At 36.1% G+C, this 14,008-nt stretch overlaps 1 protein-coding gene across 1 annotated transcript; it reads left to right on the top strand.

Annotated features, from left to right (window-relative positions):
- Positions 1 to 12,784: 12,784 nt before the first annotated feature.
- Positions 12,785 to 13,744, top strand: LOC125592960 (peptide methionine sulfoxide reductase A2-like). The gene is made up of 2 exons (XM_048768690.1): positions 12,785 to 13,192; positions 13,278 to 13,744. Exons 1-2 carry the CDS (start codon positions 13,016 to 13,018, stop codon positions 13,527 to 13,529), a joined length of 429 nt encoding a protein of 142 aa, XP_048624647.1. The 5' UTR covers positions 12,785 to 13,015; the 3' UTR covers positions 13,530 to 13,744.
- Positions 13,745 to 14,008: the final 264 nt, after the last annotated feature.

Raw genomic sequence — 14,008 nt, 5'->3', positions numbered from 1 at the left:
TTTTCATTAATTTCAAAATTAGTTTGAAATATTATTATACATTAATATATTCAGTTATCGTTTATAACATAAAAAATAAAAAAATTCTATAATATTTTATCTATTATATAATCATAATCAATCATATTAAAAAAATTATTATATTGAGCTAAATATAATAAAATTGTATTAAATTTATAAATATATAAATTTATATATTTTATTTTCGTAAGTATAAAATATTTATGTTCAAAAATAAAATCTAATACGTTGGTAAGATGGGTTGACATTAGCAAACTATATAATACATGTATAAAAATTAACATGTATTTCTTTAAATCTAATAATATAAAATCTTTGTAACTACTTTAATCATAATATATTTTAATTTTAAATATAATATATATTTATATATTGTATTTTAAAACTTCTAATAAATCTCTGTAAAAATATTTTAACAATAACTTAATGTATTTTAAGTTATCGATTATTAAATGAAAAATAAATAAATTATATCCTATTTTATCTACGTTATAGTCATGATCATGTTAAAATATAATTATTATAATTAAATAAATATGATAAAAGTATATTCAATTGATAAATCTATAAATTTTATTTTCATAAATATAAACTATTTATTTTAAAAATATAATATGATGATAGAACGGCTTAAAATTAGCAACTTATATAATACATGTCTAAAAATTAATGTAACTTAGACTTTTGTATATACAATAATATATTATCTAAAATGAATAAGCATAAAAATATTGGTAAAAAGAAATCCAGCTTTGAAATATGGGTCAGAATTTAGCATAAATTAAATACAAAATAATTTTCAAATATGTTTTCTCATGAATATATTAAATTAATTACTAAATGCAAATAACTAAATGCAAATACAATAAAATAAATATATAATAAGAAGTGACAAATATATACGGTTTTAAACAGTTGATTAATTATAACATGTAACTTATAAAATTATTGTATAAAATAGTTATGTAAACATTTACGTATAACGTTAAAAATATATACTACTTATGTTCTAAAACAATAATTTATGTATAGAAAAGTGAAAAACAAATACCCACGTGGTTGTGCGGGTCAAAATATAGTTAAAAATAAAATACAAAATTGACTAACTCTTAAACTAACAGTTTTTTTTATATCAACTTATTTTATTAATTTGAATGAGACAGTACATAATCTTCTTGAAAATGAGCTGTTATGTTGTTTGGTACATAGTAATGAAATAAAAAAGAATCTCGATTTGGATTTGAAGTTGCCAGCTTATCTACAACCTTATTTGATCTTCTGTTGATCCATTGAAACTCAACTGCTTCAAACTTTTTACTCCATTCTCTAATGTCTCTTGTCCAATTGTAAACTGGAAATTGAAGCTTATTGTCTTGTAGAATTTCTTTTGCTATTCTGCAGTCTGTCTCCATAGTTATCTTGCGATGTCCTAGACTCCAACAATGCTGAAGCGCCATGAGGATAGCTTGTAGTTCGCTTTCCAGTGCTCTTTGTACTCGTTTGCCTATAGCTTGTGCAGCACCTCTATAAATTCCATTTCCCAACCTGCAGTTGTTAGTGTTTCCTCATTAATAAAGCTTCCATCTGTATTGCATTTTACCCATCCCTGAAGAGGCCTTATCCAATGTCCTTGTGGTTGAACTGTTGTAGTATTGTTTCTCCGATCCACCACATTTGTTTCTGCATCATCAATCTGCTTCCACTCCTTTGCATCATTCCTAGCATAGCGTATAATGTTCATCCAATGTGTATGTTTTTGTTGAAAAACTAACACATTTCTTCCTTTCAATAATCTCCAAAGGATCCAGAATGGTAAATCCTGAAAATGCCTTAACTTTGTTGATGTACAAATCTGTAGACAGGCTCCAATCTTGTCTTCTAAACTGGTCGAGTGATTGAGAATCGTTAAATTTGAAATTCCTGAGGTTCTCCAAATCTGCTTTGCATACTCACATTCAAAGAATAGGTGATCTTCTGTCTCTTCCGCATTACAACATCGTCGGCATACTGCATCTCTTATCACATGTCTTCTTTTCAAATTGATCCATGTAGCTAGTGAACGGGACAATAATCCCCAGAGAAAATGTTTCAGTTTAGCTGGAGCTTTTGTCTTCCAAATCTTTGCTTTAAGCTCTACATTCCCGTATGTAGGTATAGGTTGATTATTGCCTGGTAAGTGTGTACCAAGCCAATACCCTGACTTCCCCGAATTAATCCCATTATCATTGTAATGCCAACCCAATAAGTTTTGTTGTGCCGAGGGCTAAAATCTTGTCAACGTCTTCAGCTATAACTTCTTGTCGAAGTTTCTCGATGTCCCATTGATTCATATCTCACATGAAGAACTGACTAACTTAGGTGCCTTGAGTTATATGTTGACGAGGTCTTGGAGCTCTAGGAGGATGGGCCGGTATCCATGGATCTTCCCACATATTAACTTGTGATCCATCACCAATAATGTATCTTAACCCCTAAGTGATTAAGTCTCTTCCATGTAAAATTGACTTCCATCCATATGAAGCTTTCTTTTTCAGAGTAGCTTTAAGAATATCACCATCAGGGAAGCATCTGGCCCTAAGAACCCTTGACATTAAGCAGTCTGGCTTCTGCATAATCATCCATACTTGTTTACTCAGAAGAGCTTGATTAAAGATTTCCAAATCTCTAAACCCCAGACCACCTTCTCTTTTTGGTACACTTAAATCTCTTCCATCCATACCAATGAAGTCCCTTTCTATTACCTGCTCCCCACCAAAACTGAGCTAGGATCCTATTTATATCTTCACAGATTTCTTTTGGAAGCCAAAAAATATTCATTGAGAATATTGGCATAGCCATGGCGATTGCTTTTAAAAGAACCTCTTTGCCGCCCTGAGATCAGTGCTTATGTTTCCAAGTTTGAGTTACTGCCTTAACTTTATCCACTATATAAGCAAACATCTCACTCTTTTTTGACCCAAATTGCTCCGGCAATCCCAGATACTTACCAAAGCCACCCTCATTATGAATTCCAAGAATGTTTCTCATCCTAGTTTTAACTCCTGGTAAGACTCTATTCACGAAAGTGATTGATGACTTACTGAGGTTAATGGCCTGTCCAGAGACTGCTTCATATTTGTTGAAAATATCCTTAAGCTTCCTTGCAGCCTTGACATTTGATAATGAGAAGAATAAGGAGTCATCAGCAAAGAGTAAATGATTCACTGATGGAGCTTGATTAGAGATCTTCACTCCCAACAAAGATCTGCCAAACTTTGCTCTGTTCATCATATGGGAAAGCACTTCAGTGCATATTATGAAAAGGTATGGTGACAAGGGATCTCCCTGTCGTAGTCCCCTCTCTGGAGCAATATAACCTTCTGGAGCTCCATTAATCAATACTGAATACCGCACAGTAGTTATGCAAGCCATTATCCAACCAATCCATTTCTCATCAAACCCCATTTGCTCCATTGTTCTCTTGAGAAAACCCCACTCTAAGCGATCATAAGCTTTTGTTATGTCAGTCTTAATCGCCATGTAAGATCTAGCTTGACGCTTCCTTGCTTTCAGACTGTGAAATATTTCATGTGCAACCACAATGTTATCTGATATCATCCTCCCTGGTATGAAGGCGTTTTGATTCTCTGATATGATAGAATCCAGATGTTTCTTAAGCCTGTTGACTAATATCTTTGATATTATCTTGTAGGATACGTTGCAAAGAGCAATCGGACGAAACTCTTTCATCCCCGTTGGAGGGTAGATGCCACTAGAAACTAACTAATCCTAACTTTTAGCATTAATAACTCTTAACAAAATCTTTCATAAGAGTATAAAATCAATTAATTTTACGTATGGTCATCATTAATTATTGTTTTAAATGACAATATATCTTTCAAAAATACTAATTAATTAATTAACCCATAATTAATTGTATATATATAAATTAATCCAAATAATATGATATAAAATCAATATAAACATTAAAACATATCATTTTTTCCGTCCAAAAATAAGTAGTCCATTTATGTTATATATATAGCTATTTACAAATTTAAATATTAATGTACATGAATAAGATAAAATTGAAATTAAAGAAATAAAAATTCAAATAATTAAGTACTAATAATTTTATATGCGCTAAACATATTCATTTCAAAACCATATTCAATACTAATAAAAATAGTATATATTAAGAAAAAAAAACTTTCAATACAAATAATAATTCAACGCTAATATAACAATATTTTTGTACAATAAATAAATATATTGTATATTTTAAAAGTTAAAACAAATACCCGTACGGATGTGCGGGTCAAAATCTAGTATGATTTATTAAGGAAGACAAATGATTATTTAACTTTTGAATCAATATAGCAGATATTTGGTATATATATAATTTTGTAGGGTTTCCAGATTCAGTTTATGCAGTCAAATGCATTGTTTCTTGAAAAAGAAATCATTTTTTACATGCAACATGTTATTCACTTATTTGTATTCTACTTCATGATCATGATGTTTAATAGAGCAATTTTTTTCTTTCCCTTTTTAATTATATCTAGAATAATCCATTTATATTCCTTTTTATCACTAGGCACATCAATTTCCACTGGGTAAATTCGAAAAGAAACCAACTCTTGAAAATTCAATGACTTTAGGTCAATCATGCCTCCCCATTTTTAGATGAGCGCAAACATATTCAGTCATATTATTATGTCCGGACATATGCCTGCATATCTTCATATATATAAAATCCCAAATCCATCTATATAAAGAAATAACTTTATAATGTTCTTTTCAAACGGAAGAAAAAACACTTTACAATGTTTTTCAAACATGTGATCTAATTCTAGACGAATCTCTTGTTTAATCAATCAAACTCATGGATGTTCCTTGTTATATGTGGTTATAGATTCTCTTAGGCTTGGTAAGAATCAATCTCTGCCACAAAAGGAAATATGATATATGCCTGTTTTTAACGTATAGTTTTTTGCGTTTAAAAGTGAACTTAATCTGATTCTCATTCCCCTCAAATCACGTCTCTTTGTTGTAGCAACAATAGTGATTCCATATCAGATATGTTATAATTTATAAGTAGCATTAAGACAAAACAATGTATCTAGTCTTTTTTTTTTGGGGGGGGGGGGGGGGGGGGGGGGGTGGTGGTTTGGTATCCCATTTGACATGTTTATAAAACATAAAAATAGTCATGTTCACATACATTGCTATCTGACTATATAATTTAACACTAGGTGATAACCCGCGCAAGGCGCGGGATGAGATTATTAATTTCGTTATTTATAAGATAAGAAGACATTAGGGCTGTCTAATGTGGACATCGGTTTGGTTACAGGGTGGAATTTTTATAAGTTTAATGTGGACATCGATTTGGTTCTTAAAATATAAGAAGTGTTATAACTAAAAAGCTCGATTTTATCAAGATGCATAATTATAAAACCAATAATAAATAGTTTTTTTAGCAAAATTCTGAACGGCAAAACGAATTGTTTTAAGTAAAATGAAAATAGGATATTAAGCAAATGAAAAAGTTTTCAAGCTTGATCAACTCTCCAAGTCTGAATTCATTATGCTGTGATAGGAATTCTGTGACAACATACAAAAAAAAAATATAGAAATTACCGTAAATTCTAATTAGTTTTGAGCTATAACCAAAAAATACATATGCAACTATTAACCTACTATACTTAATTAGAGACTTGACCGTTAGATATCTCACCGGTCGAGTCATTCCTCATTTTTGTGCCTGTTATTAAAAAAGATACAAAGATAGGCTTTTATCATAACTCATTAGAACCCAGTGAATTAAAAAAATAACAAAGACTCCCATGGTAATACCTGGTATATTAACCATTGATGGACTTAGAGCAGCTCCAGGTAAAGCTTCATTTGATTCTAAAAAATTAGGAGATCCAACAAAAATACTACGATGTGATCTCATTGACTGAAGCAGCTTTGTGAACGATGTTGGGTTTTGTTCACAACTTCCTGGCTGGCTTGATTTCCTTTTCTCGCGCAAAATGCAACTTTTTTGTGTAGATTAGTTAGGTAACCAAAAACATTAGCGTTGGTGATAGGTACCGAAAGGCATATTACCGTAAGAGGAGGGGTAAAGAAGCAAAGGAAGAGAGTGAGGAAGTAACAGAAGAGGAGGGAACAGAAGAAGAATAAAAGAAACCTTTGGATTGAAAGAGAGTATTTACAGTTATTCATTTCATACTGTTACATGATATTAAATAAGGAGTAGAGTGTTCATTTGAAAGGTATGCTTTTGTATGTGATTGTAGAGAGACGATATGAGTCCTCTGTTTCCAGTCGCTATGAGACTGTCGATGATGATGAACTCGTGATGAGAGTGATTCATTGTTGAGATACAAAGCTGTAAACACTTCTTCATTCTTATTCAATACACGAGTTTGGGATTTACAAGTAATAGATAACTTCAGTCTATCATTGGTGCGGCGAAACTTGATCGAGCTCACGTGTAACGGCATTGATGGAAGATACGAGGATCGGAGTTGAATCGGAGACGACGACGACCTTCTGGATGCAGAAAGAGACGGTTTGGCGTCGAATGGAAGATGAAATCGAGTATATGCGAATCGGTTGCGATAAGCTTGCGCGAGCTGACAAAGCTACTTCGGAGCGTCTTGGATCGTTGGAGAATCAAATCGCGACGATGGGATCGGAATCAGCGGTCAGATTGGGAGCATTGGAGAGTCAGATGTCCTCGATAACGGCCACACTAGCTCGAATCGAAGCTAGTTCTGTGATCAATCAACGGCCTGGCAAAGGGATTGCGTCTTCTTCAATGGATCATCATGATCAGGTACCGATCGCAATTTCAGATCTGGATCAAACTCATTTAGGTTATCGGGGAATCCACAATGCGTTAACAAATCGAGATAAGATGTTGAGAAAAGTGGATATGCCTGTGTTTGCTGGTCTTTTGCCATTTGACTGGATTTCCAGGGTGGAGAGGTTCTTCAGAATTGGTAACTATGACGAAGAGGATAAATTACAGTTGGTATCATTGAGCTTAGAGGGTCCCGTTCTCAATTGGTTCAACGGAGAAATGCTCAGTGATCCATTTCTGAGTTGGACTCAGTTTACAGAAAGGATGTTAGAGAGATTTGCTGGTCCAATTGATAATGATCCTGCAGCGAGATTGTTCTGTCTACAACAAGAAGGCGACATTGTAGACTATGTCAACGAGTTTGAGGCTCTGAGAAATCAAGTAACAGGAATTGATGAGAAAAATTTGATATAGGTTTTCTTCAATGGATTGAAACCAGAGATGAAGGAGGTAATCAGAATGAAGGAACCAGTGGGTTTAACGAATCATAAACTAGCAGTGTTGAAGATGCAGAAAACTACTTTCTGCAAGTTGATTGGATCAGCGGCAGGAGGTGACATTCAAAAAGCATATCAGCGCCAATCACATAATGTTAAAACTGCAAGTTTCACTCCAAAGCAAAGCGGCGATCAACCACAGCTAGAAGCTGGAGCTAACAAAGAAAATTAAGCACCACAACGAAACACATTGAGACCAAGGCAACAATATTCGGATGCAGAACTCGACCGTATGAGAAAAGAGAAGATCTGTTTCAAATGCAAAGCTCCTTGGTCTCCAGCTCACAGAATGGAATGTCCAAATAGAATGCTAAGAGTAATTACAGTGATCAACGGATTAGAGCTTGAGGTTCTTGATTCAAACGAAGAGGAAGATCAACAAGAACAACAGAATCCGAAAGTACTACACACGTTATCACTGAATTCTTATTTGGGCATTGACTCTCCGAAGACTATGAAGATGAGAGGTTTTATAAATAACAGAGAGGTGATTGTCATGCTTGATAGCGGAGCATCACACAACTTCATCTCACCTGAGGTTGTGGACAAGTTACGAATGAAAGTTTATGCTGACAGTAGCTTGGACGTGTTGTTGGGTAATGGAGTGACTGTGAATGCAATGGGAGTATGCAGATCAGTTTCATTCCAACTAAATCAAACCAACTTCACAAGTGACTTCATCTCTCTTGAACTGGGGAATGTAGATGTGATACTTGGTATTCAATGGCTTGAAACCTTAGGCATTTGCGAAGTGGACTGGAAGGAGCAGGTCCTTTCGTTTGTCTATGAAGGAAACAAAGTGACCTTGTTAGGCGAGAAAGAGCTACACGGCACGAAGTTCTCTTTCAAGTCATTGAAACCGGTCTATACAAGCTGCAAGATAGGAAGGGAAGTGCTTCATGCTTCTTCTATAGCAACATCTCCATTTCCAGAAGTTCGTTTGCAATTCTCCCAAATACTCCAGGAGTTTGTTGATGTGTTCGCAGTACCAACTGCCTTACCACCATTTCGTGGACAAGAACACGCAATCAACTTACAACCAGGAGTATCTTCAGTATCTGTTCGACCTTATCGGTATCCTCATGCCAGCAAGGTGGCTATGGAACAAATGGTGAATGATATGTTATCTACGGGCATCATACGACCAAGCACCAGTCCTTTCTCCAGCCCTGTACTACTAGTGAAGAAGAAGGACGGTTCTCTACGTTTTTGCGTGGACTACAGGGCTTTGAACAGAGTAACCGTGTTAGACAAGTACCCTATTCCTGTCATAGACCAGTTACTCGACGAGTTACATGGGGCTACGGTCTATACAAAGCTTGATCTACGCTCAGGCTATCACCAAATACGGATGGTGGAAGCAGACATTCATAAGACAGCGTTCCGGACAGTGGAAGGACATTACGAGTTCCTGGTCATGCCATTTTGTTTGACCAACGCTCCAGCCACTTTTCAGGCACTCATGAACAAGGTGTTTAAACCATTCCTCCGCCGTTTTGTCCTTGTGTTCTTTGATGATATATTGATCTACAGCAAGAATCAGTCAGATCACGAGAATCATCTAAGACAAGTGTTAGAAGTGCTGAGGGAGCAGAATTTATATGCTAATCAAAAGAAATGCACGTTTGCAGTACCGAGTGTGGAATACTTAGGCCATATAATATCAGCTAATGGCGTAGCTACTGATTCTGCAAAGACTAATGCTATGAATATATGGCCTATACCCAAGGTGGTTAAGCAGTTGAGAGGATTCCTTGGGTTAACTGGATATTATCGGAAGTTTATAAGAGATTATGGAAGTATTGCTCGTCCTTTGACCACACTTCTGAAGAAGGATCAGTTCTCTTGGCCTACTAAAGCTCAGCAAGCTTTTGAAAAGTTGAAACATGCAATGGTAACAGCACCAGTACTTGCGTTACCAGACTTCAGTCAAGTTTTTGTGATCGAATCAGACGCCTCAGGATTCGGGTTAGGCGCTGTGCTTATGCAGAACAAGAGGCCCATCGCTTTCTTTAGCCATGCTCTGACAGCACGGGAGCAACTGAAACCAGCTTATGAAAGAGAACTGATGGCTATCGTGATGGCAGTGAGAAAGTGGAAACACTATCTACTTGGTAGAAAGTTTCATGTTCACACGGATCAGCGGAGCTTGAAGTTTTTGTTGGAGCAAAAAGAGGTAAATTTGGAGTATCAAAAGTGGTTAACAAAGCTATTGGGATTTGACTTTGACATCTTCTATAAACCGGGACCGGAAAACAAGGCAGCAGATGGCTTGTCTCGGAGTATGTCTGTCTCTTCACTGTTACTATCATTGACAGTCCCAACAGCTTTACAATGGGAAGATTTGTATAAGGAAATACAAGACGATACGAAGTTAAGCACAATGGTCATGCAGATTCAGAAAGGAGAATTGCACTCTAAGAAGTATACAGTGATAGAAGGGAGATTGTGGTCAAAGAAAAGATTGGTGATTCCTAAGACTTCAAAATTCATTTCAGTGATATTGCGAGAGGCTCATGACAGTAAATTTGGTGGTCATTCAGGTGTTTTGAAAACTTTGAAGAGAGTTCAGTGTTCGTTTTATTGGACTGGAATGTACAAGCAGGTGCAGGAGTATGTGGCGGCTTGTGGTATTTGCCAAACACATAAACATTCAACTCTATCTCCAGCCGGTTTGCTTCAACCATTACCGATTCCAGAGATGATTTGGGAAGACATCAATATGGACTTCATTGAGGGGCTTCCGGGGTCTAATGGTTATAACAGCATATTGGTGGTGATCGATCGTTTAAGCAAATTTGCTCATTTCATCAGCCTTAAACACCCGTTCTCTGCACTGGATGTAGCCAAGAAGTTCGTGTCTGAGATCGTCCGTTTACATGGTTTTCCGAAGAGCATCACGTCAGATAGAGACAGGATCTTTCTGAGTTCTTTTTGGACAGAGGCTTTCCGTTTGGCTGGGACTAAGCTTCAGTATAGTACGGCATTTCACCCTCAGACGGATGGTCAATCTGAGGTGCTCAACCATTGTTTGGAAACATATTTGAGATGTTTCTCGTCTTCTCACCCTCGGACTTGGCACAATTATATGGCATGGGCAGAGCTATGGTATAACACGACGTTTCACAAGTCGATTCAGACAACTCCATTCAAAGTGGTCTATGGCCGTGATCCTCCTCCTATTCTGCGTTTTGAACAGGGTTCTACAAAGAACTTTGAGCTGGAGCGGGCGTTATTGGAAAGGGATGAGGTATTGATCAGTTTAAAACAAACACTTACTCGTGCTCAGGAGATAATGAAGAATCAAGCCGATAAGTCAAGGAGAGATGTTCAGTTGGCGGTTGGTGACATGGTATTTCTTAAGCTACAACCCTATCGTCAGAAGACTGTGGCTCATAGAGTTTGTCAGAAACTTGCAGCGAAATTATATGGCCCATACAAAGTGTTGGAGCGCATTGGAAACACAGGTTATAAGTTACAATTACCTCCAGCTGCAAAGATCCATCATGTGTTCCATATTTCCCAATTGAAGTTAGCCTTGGGTTCGCAGGAGCAATGTGATGCGTTACCGCCGGGGAGTATCACGGAGGCTGAAGAACCGATTAGTCCAGAAGATGTATTGGAGAAACGTTATGATGCAAAGGGTTAACTGGAGTTATTGGTTAAGTGGGTTGGGAAATCTTCATTGGAAAATTCATGGCTGTATTATCAGGATTTCATCACTCATTTTCCTTATTACCAGCTTGAGGGCAAGCTGGATTTCGTTGGGGGAAGTATTGATAGGTACCGAAAGGCATATTACCGTAAGAGGAGGGGTAAAGAAGCAAAGGAAGAGAGTGAGGAAGTAACAGAAGAGGAGGGAACAGAAGAAGAATAAAAGAAACCTTTGGATTGAAATAGAGTATTTGCAGTTATTCATTTCATACTGTTAGATGATATTAAATAAGGAGTAGAGTGTTCATTTGAAAGGTATGCTTTTGTATGTGATTGTAGAGAGACGATATGAGTCCTCTGTTTCCAGTCGCTATGAGACTGTCGATGATGATGAACTCGTGATGAGAGTGATTCATTGTTGAGATACAAAGCTGTAAACACTTCTTCATTCTTATTCAATACACGAGTTTGGACATCAGTGGTTGAGGGTGATGAATCAACTGCACCGATACGTTTGATTTCCCTTGCCCCGTGATTGAACCTCCAAATTAAACATAAACAGATATTCAACTAAAGTTACCTAATAGCTATGTCTAATAAAAAAAATTAATTTCAAATTTGTGAGTTTTGTAGACTTCATATGTCTCTTGGAAAATAATCTTAACTGACCTAGGTTAAAACTCATATCCACTTGGAGGGAGTCACCTAAAAGGTCCTTCTCATTGTCTACCAAGTACAAAAGCATCGAATGAATTTTTTTTTTTTTTTTGAACACATAAGCATCGAATGAATATATTAATGAAGTCACACTTTAACATGATATAGAGTAAAAGTCAAACTGTCTCATGCATATACCCTTTTTTAAACGTTTCGGTGAACGATTATCTTCTATGTTTTCCTTTCCATCCTTATGTTTCTTTCGATTCATGACAGAGTTTTCCTGGTTGAAATATCGAAAAATACACGAAGGGAATGATATTGATGCACGTATTCTTGTGTTCGATTCTGTTACCATAGTGGGCACATTTAACATTCTAAAACTCAAAAATTATTTCCAATCTAGTGTTGTTTATAAATGGATAGTGTTAATTACATTAAATATTTGTATTGTTTAATGTTAGAAGATAATTCCTTGTAATACAAGTTACGAAGGGAACTGATTGTGCTTAGGTAGGAAATAGACCTGGAAGTTGGGATGAACTACCAATTCCTTCTAATAAAATTAAGTAATGAAACTCTCTGGTCGTTAAGTTAATTAACGGATGTGGTGTTACAAAAAAACACATAATTAGAAAGAGACTTTATATTAATAAATCAAGCACGACATAAGGGTAGGTTCAGAAATTCTGAAATGCAAACATTAAAGCCAAAAAACAAAAACCCTAATCTTCCACGTGGACTTGAAAGGTTTCAAATCCGACACAGCAGTTATCGCAGCCATTATAGAAGAATGAGTGAAGAATGTTTAGGTTTTGCTTTTAGGTTATGAGTAAGAAAGACATGGGTTATATGCTATGTGTCTTATATAGGTCTAAATAACCTAATGCAACTAACGCCGTATCACACGGAAAAAAAAAATTAAATTTTAAATATTTTTGCCTTGCTCAGCACAAATCGATGTATATTGCCATAAACAATAGTTTTGAAAATATATGCAAATCCCCTATCATTAATCAACCTTGCCAATCACTCAAGGTTTTAAAATCGTTTTCAAAAGAAGATCCCCAGCGTTTATTTCTGTGGTATAAAATTAACCGATATTGAATTTGGTGTAAAAGTGTTAACCATAATAATAGGGGATTTCGGTTAATCTTCCACGTCGGAACATTGTTTGAAAGAAACTAAAACTGTGCCCTGTCATAAACTTGATATCTTGCGTGATACAATCATGCACGTACGATAATAAGTTGTAGTATCATCGAACCAAAAAATTATAACCAATATTTTTCTAAGTTATCGAGGATGCATTAATATTTCGAGCGTAAGAATGGTTCATCTCTCACGGGTTATTAGCTCTCACAATCATTCTTACAAGGATGTCTGCACCAACACAACGAACCATGCAGAGGTTGTAAGGGTTCAGTATGATCCTAATGAGTGCACCTTTGAGACGCTTCTATATTTGTTCTGGTCTAGGCATGATCCCACCACCTTGAATCGTCAGGTACCAAACTTTTTCTTGTTTTTTTGTTACAATTCTGAATGTTTTGGCTTGTAATGTATAATGCAACTTTGTGTTCTTGTCTTAGGGAAAACTTGTGGGAGCTCAATACGGGTCAGGTATATACTTCTACACACCAGAGCAAGAGAAGCTAGCACGAGAATCTCTAGAGACTCAGCAGAAGAAACTGGAGAAGAAGATTGTGACTGAGATATTACCGGCCAAGAAATTCTATAAAGCTGAGGAATACCATCAGCATTGCCTCTCCAAAGGTGGAAAGAGTGGCCATGCACAGTCCCCTGCAAAGAGCTGCAAAGACCCTATCAGCTGCTTTGGCTGAGGAAAAGCCTTTGTTCCTCTTCCCCCAAAACAGAGGATTCTCAGAGAATATGTATCTGTTTGAATGTGTGTGTGTGTGTGTGTTGATTTGTAAGTCTCAGTTAGTAATAAAGATGCATGTGTGGGATCATCTCAACTGTGTAACGTGTCTTAGTTTCTCAACTTTGAACTGATGTATGTTTGAATAATTAGTAAGTACCATCATTAGAACCTAAACTTTTTATTTTCTTACATTTGTGTGTTACGATTCTCTAATTTATTTTGAACGGATGCATGGCCTCGAAACCTTGAAGCTGTGCATAGGACACAACCATTCATTGGCTGGCCTCTGTTATATCAGCTGCATGTAACGCTTTTTGAGATAAGGGTTGGAAGAAGAAAAGGCTGCAAAAGGATTGAAGAACTCGTGATATTCTCACAGTACTGTAATTGTAACGTACATAAAATTGAAGTTCAAACTCTCTGCTAGAATGATGCCAC

This window comes from Brassica napus, chromosome C9 (assembly GCF_020379485.1).
Source record: "Brassica napus cultivar Da-Ae chromosome C9, Da-Ae, whole genome shotgun sequence".
NCBI classification, from domain to species: domain Eukaryota; kingdom Viridiplantae; phylum Streptophyta; class Magnoliopsida; order Brassicales; family Brassicaceae; genus Brassica; species Brassica napus.
Note: the sequence above shows the minus strand (reverse complement) of the source record. Positions and strands in the feature narration are given on the sequence as shown.